General features: G+C 41.5%; 1 protein-coding gene across 4 annotated transcripts in view; it reads left to right on the forward strand.

The window, feature by feature from the left end:
• The window catches only part of tet3 (tet methylcytosine dioxygenase 3), a 32973-nt gene extending 18321 nt beyond the window's left edge, over window positions 1–14652 (forward strand). For all 4 annotated transcript variants that reach the window (XM_084359638.1, XM_084359640.1, XM_084359637.1 and 1 more), the window contains 8 exons: window positions 975–1065; window positions 4252–4345; window positions 5396–5604; window positions 6622–6772; window positions 6935–7024; window positions 7217–7354; window positions 7529–7883; window positions 8384–14652. In XM_084359638.1, the coding sequence (XP_084215764.1) occupies window positions 975–1065; window positions 4252–4345; window positions 5396–5604; window positions 6622–6772; window positions 6935–7024; window positions 7217–7354; window positions 7529–7883; window positions 8384–10179 (2924 nt within the window). In that variant the 3' untranslated portion in view covers window positions 10180–14652. The remainder of the gene's footprint in view (window positions 1–974; window positions 1066–4251; window positions 4346–5395; window positions 5605–6621; window positions 6773–6934; window positions 7025–7216; window positions 7355–7528; window positions 7884–8383) is intronic.
• The last annotated feature ends 4122 nt before the right edge of the window (window positions 14653–18774 follow it).

The following is an 18774-nucleotide window of genomic DNA, read 5'->3' on the forward strand; positions in this document are numbered from 1 at the left end:
TCTGCTTCACAGTGTCTCCACACACACACCACACCCTACAGTCACAGCCAACTGTCTGTGTGTGTGTGTGTGTGTGTGTGTGTGTGTGTGTGTGTGTGTGTGTGTGTGTGTGTGTGTGTGTCAGAGGGCTACGTAGGTTCATGTGTGTTTGTGTGAACTGGATGTTGCAATCGGCTGCATATTCTCACGCTTTTCATAGATGACTTGGCTCCAGCTACAAAGAGGATGTACAAAAATACCTCAAACACATGCATTTAACTTTTAACCAACACTTCAATAACTGAAATGTGATTAAATGCAGACAGAGCTTCATTTGTGACTGAAGTTAAGGGGTTTAATGTTAAATATTATCAACTTGAGTGAGACATTTATTCAATTTGATAAGATGAACACCCTCTTGCTTCAAGCAGAGAAATTATTCATTTGAACAATGTAATGTGCAAAAACATTTTTAAAACCTATATACCAGGCAGACAACTTTGGTGATGCTGCTGATAATATTGCCCCATAAATGATGTAAATGTAAGAACAGGAAAATAAAATATTCAAGATATCTTTGGTATTTCTTGTTCTTCAAATTCAGAAGACATTTTCCAAGACATTTTCACCAAATATTCACCAGTACATGATAAGCTGTGATCATTCCTGCTCCTTTTTTATGTGTCAATTTCGATTTCGATTTCAATTTCGTTAAAACAAGCGACAAAACTTGAGTCAAACTTTGCCGCACTTCCTCTCTGAGTGTAAGATAAGGAAGCTGAAAATGAATCATAAAGAAGTATAAGTGTGGTATTAATACTTATATTACAGTTACGGTTATGAATACAATACAACTTACGTAAGAGAATGAATACATTATCATCACCAACTGTGATCTGTTGTATATTGTGAATAATTGTAGACATTTAGATGTGGAATTTGCTCTTTTGTCTCCAATTATTTGTTTTCTCACCTTCTACTGCCTCTGTTTCTAGAACAAATTGTGGAGAAAGATGAAGGGCCCTACTACAATCACCTGGGATCTGGACCTACTGTAGCTTCCATACGAGACCTGATGGAGAGGAGGTAAGCCTTTCCCTCTTCTTCTCTCCTCGCTATTCATCTCCTCTCTGTTTCTCTTCCTCCTACATGCTCTGCTTTCTCTGCCTCTCCCTCCTTCTCCTCCTCTCTCTCCACCCTCCCTCCTCCTCACATTTGTCCTCAGGGAATCCATGACCCAGAATCCAGTAGGAGGAACAGGAAGTATCAGCATCATCAGCATATCAGAAGCAGAGCAAAAAGCACAGGAGTAGCAGCAGATGATAGCTGAGAATGAGGGGAATGAGGGAGGAGGAAGGATATAAACCAGATCACAGGCAGAAAGAGACAGAGATATAGAGAGGGAGACAGAGGGAAGGGAGTAAAGAAGAGAGAAAGTAAAAATTGTGTATTTTTGTGCACAAATGTTGCCTTTAGTTATTCATGTTATGTAGCAATCCTCTAGTATTAATTAAGGCTGAATTAGCAAAACCGATTTAGCACTCTTTGAAACCTTAAACAAATAATCTTAAAGGTGAAATGAGGCAACCTATGACTCTAACCTAATCAGTGTCACATGCACAGTACTAAGTAGACAGCCTCAACAAACCAATGCAATAAGCTGCTGTTACTTTGTCTGCAGTGTGTCAGCAGAATTGATAATTAAAAAAACACTTGAGCTTAGCAGTTCGATCTTTACAGGATTTGTTTGTATTATCATACCAGAGGGAGCAATGCACCACCTCACATGATCTCTCTTACATGATCTCATGGGGAAGCAGACGTAAACAAAATGGAGAGTAGTGGTGGTGCAACAACTTTGTTTAGTAATTTGTTGTGGAAGGTTGAGTGAATCTGGATGAGCGGCGAGATACAGTCAACACAGGTTTTCTAATTCCCTGCGAGAACAGGAGGAGAAATCTTAAGTTTCTGCTAACAGAAGTATGCTAGCTAACTTTAGCCTCACTTAGCGTTACTTGGCAGCACTGTTAGCTGATCCAGGGGGACCTGGATCTGTAAACCCCTCACATATCCAGCACACCTCTTCAAAACATGCTGAACAACATGTATTGAACAGGCACTGCACTAATTTATTCAATTTAGGAAGGAAACACCAGAAAGCACCCCAGTTGGTAATTTTAATGACCAAGGTGCAGATACATTCTCTATAATGGAATTGTTGCTGGGCTATATACTAAAACATAACACTGATGAAAGGTCAGCAGCTGTTGTTAAGGATTAATGAAGAGTCCATAGCTTGATTAACACATGCTAACATTGTCTTGTGGGATCTGTTATTTGTAATCCTAGAATGCAAAACACCGAGCACTTTGTGTAGTGCTCTTCTACAACCGGATGCCTCATTGTGTTGTGCTTCCTATTAAAAGTACTAAACATTAAACTAAGACACACATTTGGCTGCTGTTCACTGAGACGCTGGATTTCAAAAGGACCAATGAGTCATTAGTCCCTGTGGAGCACAGGTTGAGTGAGGGGGGTTGCTTGGCCAGAGAACACTTTTTGTTGTTTGAGAGATGACATAATAGTTAAGACCCCAGTGTCCCTAGCTGACCTTTGACCCACCCCTGACCCCAGCAGGCCACCCCTGTGGTGGTAGGGCCTACTCCCGTCCCATCCTCTCAGCCACCTCAGGGTGATTCCCATTCAGCAGGAGCCCCTTGTGTTCGCTGTCACACGAGATCTGCTCAGGGCTGAAGGTTTCACAATGGTGGGTATCACGCAGGCAGGAGACGTGATATGAGTCATGAGCAGACATCTGACAAGTTCTGATGACCTATCCCCACCCCAACTCCACCTCTGACCCCTCTCTTCTCCTTTGCATCTCCCTGCTTCAGCTTCAGAACTGTAGAAATACACACATGCACCATTACGATTACTATTGAATCATCTCCCCAACAGTCCAGTGTCCAGGCAGGTGTTCACAGACACATACACACCAATTTACAAAACAAATAGAAATGTGTGTACACAAAATAAGTCTGTGCATGCACATGTGGACACAACACAGTAATACCCCCCAAAAGCTGTCCTTTTGCTGGCATTATGTCGAGGCCAGTGGGTTCTGGTTTACTGTGCCATGCTTGTGTGAATCTCAGCAGTGACTTGTGAACACTTCTCACCAGCCAGTGCTGCTGATGTTGGCCTGTCTTTTTTCATTGTTGACATATGCAACTACTCCCACAGACTTCTGTAGGCACAGAGGAAATAACACACATTCGGAGCAACACGGGGAAAAAATAAGAAACACTCTTGATAACAAAAAATGTGTCTTTTATTAGTAGTTGAGATACACCAAACCATCAGTTAGCAGCTGCTGAGGTGCTACTAGACTGTTAGTAAGTGGCCCTGTGTTACCCATAGTTTTTGCAGCATGGCACCTTTGGCACAAGCTGACCCTTTTCAGCACCCATTTGAACAACAAAGCATGTTAAATCTGAGCTAGTCGTGCATAGCTCCACAGCGCTCTGTCAGCACTGGAGAAAGGTCTGGCTGCACCAATCATCATTCTGGTGTAGGGGAAACAAACACTCTAGCTTGTTTGTACTTTGTACTACTACCTTGTACCATCTTGGGCAGTGCTAAGCCCATGATGCAGCGACAGTGCCCCCGCAAAATAGTGGAGTTTGTTTAGGTTCGTACCGTTAGCGGCTGGGCTAGTGTTAGAATAACTTGATGTTTTCAGCGGAGTACTTGCTAGCTTGGAGGATGTTGTTTCCTGTAGTGACAGGGATTTTGAAAACAGTAACATGCAAATAGCAGGAGGGAGGAGAATGCAGCCTGAAACATGCTCCTGATGGCAAGCTTATACCAACAGGCTACATCTGCTGAGTTGTCTGACTCACTAAATCAGTAATTTCACACTTTTCTTTTTGAGTTACTGTCTTGAACCTGAACTGTCTTGAGCATAAGACAGTTTAAACAGATTCAGAGTATGAAAATGTAGGTCAGTTTTGACTGTATTTTTATTGTTTTTTGGATTGTGAATACAGGCGGACAGCACACATCCATATCAGCAGTTTACTGGCCGTTAGATATAGTCTTTTTGGTGTATTCAAATGCAAATGCAGAGCTCTAGAGTAAGGCATCAGGGCTATCTGATCTGAAGAGAAGCCACAATGGCTCCAAACTACAACTGCTGAAGTGAATATGAACATTAAAATAAAAATATTGATATGATGATATATATAATAAATTGTCTCTCCCCCTGTGTAGGTATGGAGAGAAGGGGGATGCCGTCCGGGTTGAGAAGGTGGTGTATACAGGCAGAGAGGGGAAGAGCTCTCGAGGATGTCCTATTGCTAAGTGGGTAAGTAGCATTACATCACATCTGAGTGCTACAATACATAACTTTGAGTGTAGGTGACTGCAGTTGTCAAGATCTCCCCTTTTTCCTTTTTTCTTTTTTTCTAACTTTTTTGACAGTCTGTCAACATGTCAGTCAGAGTTTGTTATAATGAGAGAGAGAAACCAAGAGTTGGAGGTGCCTTTGGACTTTGGTTACACCTGACAATGACAGCCACTCAACAACTGATTTACAGTGTGTGTTTGTGTGTGTGTGTGTGTGTGTGTGTGTGTGTGTGTGTAATGAGGGGTCCTGTGGAGACACCTAGCCTTGTTTGTCACCACAGTGAGAAAGTCAGTAGGAGGTCTCACTCTGTAACAACTGCCCGGCCTCCCCTCCTGTGTCACCCCTCACACATCCTGCTAATGAGTTTATGGATTCAAAACAGCCATCCTACTGAGGGAGGGTGTGTGTCGGAGACAGAGAAGCAGGGCGTGCAGAGAAAGTGTGATTAGTGAGAAAGAGATACTAAAAGTGAAAGGGAGCAGGCTTGCACATATTAAAAGACTTTCCTGGAAGAAAAAACAGTTCAAGTGAGAAATTCAATATAGAGGTTAAGAGAAGTGAAACATGGGATATTTATATTATCTGTCCACTAGTATATTTTATAGTACAAAAATTGTCTTGTGCTGCATAGAAAATATACATGAGTATGTGTAATGTGAATTGACTCCCCAACTACATTTATTTAACATATAGCATCACAAGCACATTTGGGATTGGTGTCCAGTCACTGCAGCAGGTCAGATTTTAGCACAGGTATCAAATATCCTTGCAGTATGCAGCTTAACCATTTAACTGTTTCTCATGACTGCTTTGTAGGCAAAAAATGTTGACAGAATTAAACAATAGTAGGTTCTTCAGCCTTTTATGGTTCAGCTGACATTTAATTTGTGAGTATGTAATCCTGTATAAAGACTCAGTGAAGGTGTAGCTGGTAAAGTGCCAGGGTGTTCACCTGTCCCCCCTAGATGAGTCAAACCTAAAATAATGATAAGCTCTGTTTCCTGTCAGGTTATCCGTCGTGGCAGCGAGAAAGAGAAGCTGCTGTGTCTGGTTCGTGAGCGTGCTGGTCATCACTGTGCCAACGCTGTCATCATCATCCTGATTATGGCCTGGGAAGGTGTCCCAAAGGCTCTTGCTGACACGCTGTACCGCGAGCTCTCTGACAGCCTCACCAAATATGGCAACCCCACCAGCCGACGCTGTGGCCTCAATGATGAGTAAGTAGCTGATTGGTACACTTTGACACTGGTTATCTAACATTCAAGTTTGTGAATATGTCCGTTTGGCATTATATTGCATTGCTGGGCCTTCGCTGTATGTCCTGTACTTTGTTTATGGAGGATGATCTCTTTTTGAAGCATGTGCTAGACAATTTATCTCAAGCCATGTTCATCAGAACTTTCAGGAACACCTATGAGACCAATGAAAGTGTGCTAAAAATGTTTAGTGGCCATAACTTTTATCAGTTTGCAGTCCATGGCCTAATTGGTGCTCATGTGAGTAATCTGTGATACTGAAAATTACTCCAGAGGCATAAAGCTAAATTCAAGCCAAATAATATGTGTATGCAGAACAGCAAAATGATGCATCTTTCTCACCAGATGTGTGCACACGTTTATGTGTACTTTCTGTCCATGTCATACGCCTCACGTCTACAACTAGAGTGGTACTTGTGACAGAAACCAGCCAAAAAATGACAAAAAAAAAACACACCCTATTTTGCAATGTTAAAGAAAGTGATAAAAAAATCCTGGACCCATCAGCCATCCAAGTTTTGTGGAAGTCTTTTCAGTAGTTTTGGTGTAATCCTGCTGTCAAACCAACCAAACAAACACACAAACAAACAAACAGACACAGGTGAAAACAGAACCTCCTCGGTGGAGGTGGATAGCTATGAATGGATGCTGAAATATCCTTCTTTTACCTGCTTTAGACATAACCACCATTCACCATGTGGGGCTTAGCAGCCTTTAAGCTGCATTATTGGCATGTGAATAGGTCAAATTTGATCTGTCTGCGTTATATAAATGTAAGATAAAATAAAAAGATATTTGTTTCATAAAACTTCAAAGATGCTAAATGAATGTGCTATAACAGCAATGCTCCAAGCACTTCTCGTTTAACTTTCTCTGTCACATTGTTAAATCCCCAGTCAAAATATAGTGTGAACCATGAAAAGGTTACACATCATTTATGCATTAAGCTGAGAGAGTGCTCACTGTCTCCCCCTGCAGTCGTACCTGTGCGTGTCAAGGCAAGGACCCTGAAACCTGTGGCGCTTCCTTCTCCTTTGGTTGCTCATGGAGTATGTACTTCAATGGCTGTAAGTACGCCCGAAGCAAACTGCCACGCAAGTTCAGGCTACAAGGAGATCACCCTGAAGAGGTACTAATCATATAAAAAACAATTGTTTCATAGCATTATAAAATAATATATTAATGGAAATTATGACTGAGTTTAGTCACGTTTATAATATTGAGTCATTTTAAGCTACTGTTTTTTGGCTCTGTTTTGTTCTGACCTGTGATCCATGTTTTTGCTTGTCAGGAGGACAAACTCAGGAATAGTTTCCAGCATCTGGCAACTGAGGTGGCTCCTTTGTACAAGCAGTTGGCCCCGCAGGCGTACACTAACCAGGTAATCAGTCTACACAGTTTACAAAGTAACATGCAGCCACAGACTACACCTGTCATCTTCTTCACACATAATGAGTAGTACTGTACACCAGACCATCAAGACTGTGGCTTGTCACATGATAAATTTTCCAAAAAACAGAAAATACCTACCTGCAGGGACCGACTTGGTTGTTATCTCTGCCTACTTCCTCAGTGTTTGACAGAGTCGAAAGCTCCAGATTGCAGGCTCGGCTCGAAGGAAGGCCGTCCATTCTCTGGAGTCACTGCTTGCATGGACTTCTGTGCCCATGCTCATAAGGACCAGCACAACCTCTACAATGGTTGCACAGTGGTAAGATCACTCACCATACTCCTGATTTTTTTGTTTTGAGGCTATTTTGAGGTCAGCAAAGGATATATTGTTCTTTTGTGTGAAGCTATTCAACCCTTCAAATAGGTAAACTAAAAAGTGTAGCTTTGTGCAGTTTATATTTCATCTTCTTCTTTGTCTCTGTCTCTCTGTTAGGTGTGTACTTTGACTAAGGAGGACAACCGTGAGGTGAAGAGGGTCCCTGAGGATGAGCAGCTTCATGTGTTGCCACTTTACAAGGTCTCCCTGACTGATGAGTTTGGCAGTGAGGAGGCCCAGCGCCTCAAGATGCAGACGGGGGCAATTCAGGTGCTCCAGGCTTTCCGCCGTGAGGTACGCAAGTTGCCTGAACCTGCCAAGTCCTGCCGACAGCGTAGACTGGAGGCTAAGAAGGCATCCTCCGAGAAGAAGAAAAATAAGCTCTTGCAGCAGGCAGGGGAGACGCCAGAGAAAACTGTGGTTAAGGCTGAGGTCTGCGTCACTGGTTCCCCTCAACCCCAAGGCAATAAAGGTTAGTTATTGTGTTGATTGTTTGATTGTCAGATGTCAGATGTCCTTAACTGTAAGGCAAACTCATTTTAATTGCTTGAATTGGAGCCTGATCTAGTAGCCTGAAATGCATTTATCCTAACCCTACCTGCAACCAATGTGTAACTGAACTCCAATACAAAGGTCCAAAAAAGACATAAACAATTAAAGCAAAATTGTGTAACTTTTTTACCTTGAAATAATAGGTAATAGATCATTTTGATGGTAATGTGCCTTTTAATACATTCACTTCTTAACAAGTTTTCAAGACGTAATGAGTTTTGTTTGTAGTTAGCACCTACATTACGTCTGACAGATTGTTACAGACCTGGGATTTGTATTTACGACAGTGGTGTTGATCTCAGAAACCATGGGGGTTGGCAATTTGCACAAAATGCCAATTTTTACATAATGTTGCTTTAAAATGAAATGCATTTGAAGATTAGTTTGTAACTTGCCTCTCCTTTTTTTTCAAACATTCAGCAATTATAAAACAAGAGGTGAGGCCCAACATCAAGAAGGAGCACTTCAACGGATCAATAGATGGATACCCCATGCAGGCAGCAGACCCATTTAACAACATCTATCCACACCCTGCCTACTATGCAAGGGGAGGCCTTCCCCCAACTGGCCAGCCCTCTGCACCAGACCCAGTAAACGGTTACCACCACAACCTACCCGCAATGCACAATGGCTATTACAACTACCCCCCCAATGCACTTTTCCGCCCTAAGCTGAGGACCTACGAGGGTCGAAATAGCTCTTTGCCCAAAGCAGGCAGCAAGGCTGACCAGGTAGACAAGAAGCCTGATATTCAGAGCCTTCAGGCCCGAATGGCCCAGTCCTACCCTAGCTACCCTGAGCAACCCAACCAACCAAACTACAGCAGTTACACCCAGCCTGCTGACTACAACCAGTCCCGTCCTTCCTCGGTCACCTCGGAGTCCTCCAACAGAGGCACTCCGGTCATCAAACAGGAGCCTATGGATGTGCCAGTCTATGAAGGCACAATGCCAAGCCAGGCTGGTGCAAGCACACGGAGTACCACCCCCCAGCCTGTGGCCTGGCCAGGGCACAAGCTTAATGGAAGTATCGTTCCCACCAACTGGGATGGCCATCTGAACCCTAAACAACGTGCGGAAGCCTCATTGTTGAACCCAGACAAGCAGCAGTTTCACCAGCATCCTCAGCAGCAGCAGCCCGCTCCTTACCCCCAGCAGTGGACATCCTACCCTGGCTCAAATGCCCAGATGCCTTCCCCTGCCCCGTCGCCATTACACCAGGTACCCCTTTCTCCATCTCCGTCCCCTCACCTAGGCACAGCACTCCCAGGTATCATACATCAAGGCTCCTCATACCCTGGCACCTCACGTCCGAGCACCCCTCACCCAGGTACACCACAGCCTGGTGGCTCTCACTCAGGCTCAGTTACACCACAGCCAGGCACCCCCAGGCATTGGGCCAGCCCTGCTCCTAGTCCTCAGCCGAATGCTTGGGCCATGGGGCCTGCGGCATATAGCCCTGGTTTGAAGCACAGCAATCCTGCAGGAGCCTACCCCGACAAGATCTGGTCCAAGACTGGTGAAAGTCGGTGTTCCACTCCCCTTGGTCTCCAAGAGAAAGCCTGGAAGTCCTGTGGAGGTTCAGTGGCAGGCAGTACCCCGTCCCCTGCGCCTGAGGGTCGCCTCTTCCCTGATGCCCTGCAACAGTCAGATCAAGCCTGCTGGGACCGCAGCCATGCTGAGAGTGACGTTGAGAGCACCAAGGGCCATGACGACGATGATGATGAGGTGTTCTCTGACAGTGAGCACAACTTCCTGGATCCCAACATTGGTGGTGTAGCTGTAGCACCAGCCCATGGCTCCATCCTGATTGAATGTGCTCGTCGGGAACTACATGCTACCACTCCGCTCAAAAAGCCTGATCGCTCCCACCCCACCCGCATCTCCCTGGTCTTCTACCAGCACAAGAACCTCAACCAGCCCATGCATGGCCTAGCTCTGTGGGAGGCCAAAATGAAGCTGCTGGCAGAGAGAGCGCTGCAGAGGCAGCAGGAAGCGGCTCTCCTTGGCCTCTCGCAGGAGGACATCAAGGCCCTTGGAAAGAAACGCAAGTGGGGGGCTACAGTGGCAGGTGCCAGTCCAGGACCTGGACAATCTAAAGACAAGAGGGAGGGGCCAGTGACGCGGTTAGCCCCCACGTTCCAAACCACCTCTATGGTTACTGTGTCTCCCTATGCCTTCACCCGCCTCACTGGGCCCTACAGCCACTTTGTCTGAGGTCAGTAAGACACAAACAGACTGAGTGCTTCAGAGTGGTGCAGTGGAGGGCTGGAGAGAGCGATGAGCAGGATGAATGTCTCTCAGCCGTCCAGCAGTCTGGCATCTCTCCATCCTGCCCCCTCCGCAGTCCACTTGGAGGAGGGGACATTTTTATTGTTTTTTACCTCATGTCAGGCAGTGGTTTGGGCTTCAGACACACTGCCTGTGGTGCTCTTCCTCTCTCTTCCCTGGAGAGGAACTCCATTGCTTTTTCTTGTTTATAGAATTTTAATGATTCTAATTATTGCTATTATTATCAATATTATTATGATTGCTATTGTTACTGTCAATGTTGTTATTACAGGTATTATTATAATGAAGACTTGTTTGTTTTTTTATTATTGCTGTTTTCATTAATGTTATTATTAATGATGTGATTGTTTTTGGTTATATGTTTTTTTAAATCAATCAGTCTGAGTCAGTCAGACAGTTGCTTTTTCCATGTTTGGAAAACATGTACCCTATTTTCTGTTTGATCTTTGTTCTTGTCAAACTTCCAGCTGTACTGAGAGGAGGAGCAATTATCTGCCTGACAAGACAACAAATCGATATTTCAGTAATCATATGTACATATCTATATATTTACAATATACAGATATGTATTTTTTAAGCTAGTTAAGGCATAAAGGATAATTACAATTATTATCAACCTGGGCCTCTATTTCCTAGTTTGGGCCAATGTAAAGATTGTGTCAAAATGTTCATTGCTCAGGCTGACATTGATTTAGTTTACCAGCATCACTGCACAGCACAGACACACTGTGCCGGGACTGGCCAACATTTGCTTTTATGTTTTTAATTGCCTGGAACGTGCATATAAATTATCTTTGTATTTGTGTCAGATTTTCTCCATTAGCTGGGCAAATCTGTGCACTTCAGCCTCCCAACACAGTTTACAAATAAAAACTATTCTGCTTGTCTACAAAACTGGTAAAAGAAAACCCCCAACCAAAGTCAGTGGTCAAAGCAGTATAGTGTATGACAGAATTATCAGTTGTATTTGCACTGATACCTTTTTGATGTGTTTACTGTTACAAGCAGAACATGTAAAAGGACGTGACCGTATTGGAGAGCAGAGCCCCTACAAGGCTAAAACTAAAGTTATAAACAAAACCAATCATCATGGTGCAGAAAGTAGGAAAACAATCCCAGTTGAAAATAATTAAAATCACCCTTTTTAACCACATTGGGAGAAAATGTTGTTTTTCTTGGATGATGTGCTCCTCCTCCTCTTGTACACCCCTTCGGCTTTTGACTGGTGCTCAACTTCCAGCTCTGATTGACTCTCATTCTGCTACTCTTCATCGCACTTGGTGCTGAACTTAGGTGCTCTATCACAAATTTGGCTCAACTAGCATTAGCAAGTAAATGTGTTTGTATTGACTGTGGTGGAGTACTAGAATGACTATGGTGCAGAAAATGTTTCATGCTAAGAAAAGTATAATGAATTATCTTACACATGCTTTCCTTTGCTGGATAATATCTGGTACTCCACAGAGGCTAAAATAACTGATACTTTTTGCTAATGTTATGTGACCCATATCTGCAATCACCACATAAACATAGAACAGGAGACACACTTTATCTTCCTTCAACATTCAAGTATGAGTGAGCACTTCCCAGTGTGAACTCTAGAGGGCAGCAGTGACTACCTTTTCAAAGTGGTGCATACAAACAAACCTAGAAGAGCTTCAGGTCCATGTAGAAGCCAGTACAGCCTTGCCTTGCTGCTTTACCCATCCATGGCCAGCAGAGGGAGATCTCACACCCTGTTTGCTGACCATGCATGGCAAAGCTAAAGGCAAAGCTGATCTTTGTCCCGCTGTGGCTCAAATGTGAATTCTGGAGATGCTTTTAGGAAGAGCAGAAGGAATCAGTGTTGGGACAGCAGTGCTTTTGGTGCTCCTACACACACTTGGTGCTCTCCTATTACACTTGATTTACTGTGAAGGGCCCACTCCTTCCTCTGCGTGGTGCTGTCATCTTAGAGCAGAGTGAGGCGTGTCCTTCAGCAGGCACCTTGTCACCACAGAGCCAGCCAATCAAAGTGGCCGCATTAGGGTTGCAGCTCTGTCATTCGGCTCAAGAACTGGTTCCTTTTGAGGAGTTTTTGCAGTTTACACTGTCCAGGGCTGAGAAAGCACAGTCACTCAATGTGGTTTTTGTAACCCTTTCACAGAGAAGACTGAGAGTTAAAGGGAGTCTCTGTAGCTTCTGGGAGTTGGCTCTAATAATCAATGAATCTCTCGCTGTGTGTATGTGTGTGTGTGTATGTGTGTGTGTGTGTGTGTGTGTGTGTGTGTGTGTGTGCGTGCGTGTGTGCGTGTGTGCGTGCGTGCTTGCACGAAAATGACATACGCTTGGGTGTGTGAAAGAGAGAGACTTTGATAGCCTGGTTAGAATCCCTTGCATCATTCTGATTTTCTCTCCATCAACCATGTGACTATTTGATTCACATAAGTCGAAAATGAGCGACTAACAGAACTCGCTACAGGCTGACTCCTGGCCGCTGGGTGGTTGTTTAGGTCGAGGCCCTGTTCGACTCTCTGAAGGTCTCCAGCTCTCTACCTCACGCTGTAGAGACACTGGTCACAATCACAACTTGCTACTGAGGGCAGAGAATCATGCATATGTCCTTTCGTGTGCTCTAGATATCCACACTCATTTTAACCTGCTTTTTTTTTTTTTCTTTTTTTTTTTTACTCTTATTTATTACTACATGGTGATGATGATAATGATTGTCTTTGATGTTATTGCTTTTTTTTCATCTTTTTTTATATAGCTAATACAAATTGTACATAGAAAGAAAAGATTTATAAAAGCACTTTTAATCTTGATTTTAATGACAAAAAGAAAGAGCCGATTATTGACAACTTGAAGCTTAGGTTTTTTTGGGTTTTTTATTTTCTCAAGAGAGAGATAAAAAAAAAATGTAAATATTAAAATATTTAGGTAAGATTATTTAACTGGTGAGGATAGTAACTGAACCATGAATGACAAGGGGGTATTTTGAAGTCTCTGACAGCCCTCAACAACGATAAACAACACTTGGTCCCAATGTGTTGTGTGTAAATGTGTGCTTAGTAACACTGCTGTTTTGCTTTCGTAAGTACTGTACCCCTTGTCAGCATGTAACTGACAGAGACCTGACACTTTCTAAAAACAAGTTCATTTGCCCCAACTATGTAACATGAAACAACACTTGACTTACTCACTGGCAACAGTCAAAATAACTGGAGGATCCCCCATGTTGTATTTCTCTGACCAGAACCTCATATCCAGTAAAAACATGAATTTTACTGTTTTAAAAAGCTTGCCTGCAACTCATCACTAATTAATGGCAATATCATATTTCAATTTAAGCTTGAAAATACCAAAATTGTAATTATGTGGTACTCAATAATATTGATCTACTGTCAGTAAACCATTAACCTGATATGTGCTGCTTGCTGATTAAATTAATAGTTAGAGATTTTGGGAATAAGCTTATTCACTTTCTTGCTGAATGTTAGATGAGAAGATGGATACCACTCTCTTGTCTGTAAGCTAAATATGTACCTGGAGCTAGCAGGCAGTTATCTTAGCTTAGCATAAAGACTTGAAACAGGGGGAAAAAGGCTAGCCTGACTCTGTGGACGGGTAACAGAATTCACTAGAACATTATGTTTGTTTTTTTTAATCAAACCCTGAAGTCTAAACACGTTGAGTTGTAATTTTTCAGTAGTTATGTCTCAGACTACTCCTTCCAGTCCTTATGCTAAGCTAACCTGCTACTGCTACTGGCTGTAGCTTTATATATAGCATTCAGAAATGAGAGCGATCAATCTTCTTACCTTCTCAAGAAAGCGATTAAACTAATTTCCCAAAATGGTGAACTATTCCTTTAATATCAGTAGAGTTGCTCTTGATAAATTTACCAACGATCATGTGCAGGACCGCATCCAAAGAGGGGGATGTTTAGGAACATACTGGTAGTTGCAGAGCCAGTCTGAGGTGAATCAGTGGACGATGTTTTAGCGAGTTATAGCCCAGCAATCTTTGTTAGTTGTGTTAGACTATCAGGTAAGAGACTGCTCCCTGCTTCTTTAGATGTATCTATCATTATATCCACTCTAGTTCTCATTGTAGTATGTATGTACTTGGCACTCATGACGCCCCTGTTTCATTTGTAATTCTTAATCACATGATACAAACATCACAGCCAACAGGTGGAGGGGCTGGGACTGGCACAGCAACAGGGCCGATTTTACTTTTTCACCATAATGCATGGCCCACATTACACACATATACACACACTTGCCTAACAATGGGTGCTAGGGATACAGTGTACATGAAATCTGAATAACTTTGTAAATTTCTAAATGTCTCACAAGTTTGGTGGATGGTTCTCATGAGAGGTGCCACTTCCCAAGCACGTACTGAAATGGGTTGGCGTGGGGGTGGGGGGGTGGGTTGGGGGTCTGGTGCTATGATGCTATGATGCTACACCTTTAGATTCACTGTGTAAAAAAAAAAAAATGTGAGGGATAAGTGATCACCACAGATATTTTTCTGAGCTCTTCGAATGTCGAGAGAACTATACTTTTGATTCAAGCAGTTTCACATGATCGGAAGCTGCCCTGGTGCTGACTTTATGAAAAGTCTTTTGTTACAATGCTACAAAATTTACATCTCTTTTTGAGGGCAGGGGGGCACTCAAACAGTTGATCACATTCTTTATAATATTCATTCCATATTGTACTTGAACTCATTTCAACTAGGATGAGATAAAGATTCATATTATATGAGGACTGTTATCTGGGTTTCATATTTGGTACAGCGCAAGTACCAAAGGCTGTTGAAATAATCTTTTGAGTATGTTGTACATGTTGATGGTAACTGAATGCTAAGATATCTGAACAATACAAGAAAAGCAATTGTGTACTGCCTCCCTCTTCCTCTACCCAGTCATGCACTTCCTTTACTCCACCCCTCTCTTTCTCGGAACACCTTGTATATTTTGTCTTTCTCTCATACACACAAACATAGATATACATATGCGTCTCACTGTGTATGGCCCACTTTTAGAAGTCTATTGAACGCGTCATTTAACGAACACTCTCCAAATTTAGGGTAGAGACTCGGACCCTGGCCCATAGAAAAAATATAAATGAACCTACAAAACTGGCAGCTACATTCCTTTTTGAGTTTTAGGATTGTTCTTGGTTCATTATTTTCATGTCAAGGATGCAGTATGTAAAAAAAAAAAAAGTGTTTTTGTTCAGTCTCTCTCTCTTTGTAGCTGTATGGTGTATTATGTGAATACATAGTGTATGTGGTAAAAACCCCACAATATTGTTTTATGTTGCGCGATAAATAAAAACATTGAAGTGTGTTTCCGTTCAGTGGCTTTATTTTTTACTGATCAAGATGTCACAATTATAATTTTCATTACAGTGGTGCCCGATGGCCAACCTACCTCTGAGAGTCTGCAATTTATTCTAACAGCAACATAATTTCACATGATTTCTTCCCCCACTTTGATGATTGAACTCTGTGTGTTGTCATCACAAGTGTCTCAATAGTCAGGAAAAGAAAGCTCCGCCATTTCCTTTCAGTAATTACACTGAGTCAAGTTTTATCTGTGTTTGAAAGGCCTCTGATCGCATAATTGGGTTATTAGTGTGAATGCTCCAAAGCATTCACACTATTGTTCTTCCGGAATTTATTAAAGTTATTATTATTATTATTATTCCAGCTTCCGTACGTTTTTCAGCTCTCTTCTACTCTTTCAAATTTTGAGCTACAGAAACCATTCAACCATCAAAATGTTCAGCTCGTTAAGGACATTACTGCCTCTATTTTTCATTTTTCTATCTTTCATACTTTTGGAAATATTCAGCTTTTTCTGCCAAATTTTTCCCATTCATCCTTATGGGGAATTTCTCAAATTTCATTCTGCTACATCTTCAGCATACGTTCAGCTATAGAAACCGTTCAACTATCAAAATGTTCAGCTATTTATGCTCTTTCAGCCTTGTACTTTTCAGCTTTTTAGCTTTTCAACTTTTTCAAATATTCAGCTTTTTCAAAACTAAAACCAAAATTTTTTCCCATTCATCCTTATGGGGATTTTTTCAAATTTCATTCTGCTACTACTTCAGCATACGTTCAGCTATAGAAACCGTTCAACTATCAAAATGTTCAGCTTTTTATGCTCTTTCAGCCTTCTTATTTTCAGCTTTTTAGCTTTTCAACTTTTTCAAATATTCAGCTTTTTAAAAAAAAAAATTAATATGGAAGCAAATGGGAAAATCTTCAAATCCTCTTCAAAACTCATCCACTTTCAACCTCTTCTGCTCTCTCATACTTTGAGCTAGAGACACCATTCCAACTTTAAAATAATCACAAGACCTTGAACTATTAGGCATGTGTTTAGTTTTTGAAAATCTTTTACGGTTTTGAAATTATCACAGTTTTAGTTTGAAGGATTTTTAGCTCGTCTTCTGGGTTTATAATGGGTGTGTATTGCGTGAGCTAGAGTGGGTGACATCATCGCTAGAGTGGAGAGCAGCTGCAAAAACTTTAGAAAAAACTCTCTTCAGCTTGATTTGGGTCCCACATCTTTTACTTCACATAGACAATATATACATAGAAATGTAGGAAATCTTGTTGGCTTTCAGATGATGGTCTTATTTCAGATGTAGGACTTAAACTTTTGACTGTAGAAGCCCTCGAGTGACAAGAACTCCAGCAACTCCCCCATAAGCCGCAGTGTTAACTTTGAGCCTAAATCTCTGGAGTGGAGCAGACGGTACCGGTTTTGTCTCTCGCTCTTGTGCCCTCATTTTTCACTCTACAGAAATAAAAAACACATCACAGGGTTCAGCAATGTCTCCTGTTACTCACTGTATACATATTTTGGCCATAACCATTACACTTTTTTCTAAACCTGCAGGTGTTTGGGAGGTGTTTTCCCATTCATTCTTATGGGGACATTTTCAAATTTCATTCTGCTACTGCTCCAGCATATGTGCAGCTACAGAAACTGTTTGGCTGTCAAACTGTTCAGCTTTTTCAAATATTCAGCTTTATGTTCAGCTATAGAAACCGTTCAACTATCAAAATGTTCAGTTTCATGTCCAACTAGAGAAACTGTTAAAATATCAAAATATTCAGCTTTATGTTCAGCTAGAGAAACTGTTCAACTTTTAAAATATTCAGCTTTATGTTCAGCTAGAGAAACTGTTCAACTTTTAAAATATTCAGCTTTATGTTCAGCTATAGAAACCGTTCAGCTATCAAACTGTTCAGCTTTTTAAGCTCTTTCAGCCTATTACTTTCAGCTTTTCAACCTTTTCAGCTTCTTCAAATATTCAGCTTTATGTTCAGCTATAGAAACCGTTAAACTATCAAAATGTTCAGTTTCATGTTCAGCTAGAGAAACTGTTAAAATATCAAACTATTCAGCTTTTCAACCTCTTCAGCTTTTTCAAATATTCAGCTTTATGTTCAGCTATAGAAACCGTTCAGCTATCAAACTGTTCAGCTTTTTAAGCTCTTTCAGCCTATTACTTTCAGCTTTTCAACCTTTTCAGCTTCTTCAAATATTCAGCTTTATGTTCAGCTATAGAAACCGTTCAACTATCAAAATGTTCAGTTTCATGTTCAGCTAGAGAAACTGTTCATCTTTTAAAATATTCAGCTTTTTAAGCTCTTTCAACCTATTACTTTTCAGCTTTTCAACCTTTTCAGCTCTTCGACCATTTCAGCTTTTCACCTTTTTCAACTTTTCAACCTTTTCAAATATTCAGCTTGATGTTCAGCTAGAGAAACTGTTCAACTATCAAAATATTCACCTTAGAAACTGTTCAACTTTCAAAACCTTCAGCTTTTCCAACCCATTCGGCCTATTCCTTTTCACCTTTTCTGCCTTTTCAGCTTTGAAAAATTCTGCTTTTTCTGCAAATTCTTGACCATTCATTCTCATAGTTTTATGCATTAGGCAAGTGTTTTCCAGTACTACATTCAGCAGATTTCCAAAATCACTTCAGCTTTCAGCATTCACACTGTATTTTCGTAGGAAATACAAATTTTTCTAGTTACATATACATTCCTCAATGAAGGAATATCTGTGATGGAAGTTAAAAGGATGGTCCAAATATGAAGAGCAAATTAAACCTTGTAATGAAATTGGCTAATCAGAAGAAAGGTTTGTGCAGGTATACAGCATGGAGTGTACGTGGTCTCAAAAGAAGCCAGTTGCTTGTCTATTCAATGACATGAAAGGATAATAGCGGGTGCTTCAAAGTGCTCATACAGCAGTTTATGAGCTGTTGTTTCCACAGTAAACAAACCTCTTCAGCTGTCGCATCCCTCCTGTGGGCCTGAAGTCATTTTAATTTAAAAAGGATAATAGAACTACTTTAATGATGGAAACAATCTTTGCCAATGTTTGAAGAATGTTGAAGATAATATTTGCCCACTTGTTCCTGAAAATCCATGAGTTTGTGTGTGTGAAGATTTCTTGATAGTAGTATACAGTTCAGGGTTTTAATCAGAATTTCTTTTTCT

This window comes from Pagrus pagrus (assembly GCF_965226575.1).
Source record: "Pagrus pagrus genome assembly, chromosome: 8".
In the NCBI taxonomy this organism is placed as follows: domain Eukaryota; kingdom Metazoa; phylum Chordata; class Actinopteri; order Spariformes; family Sparidae; genus Pagrus; species Pagrus pagrus.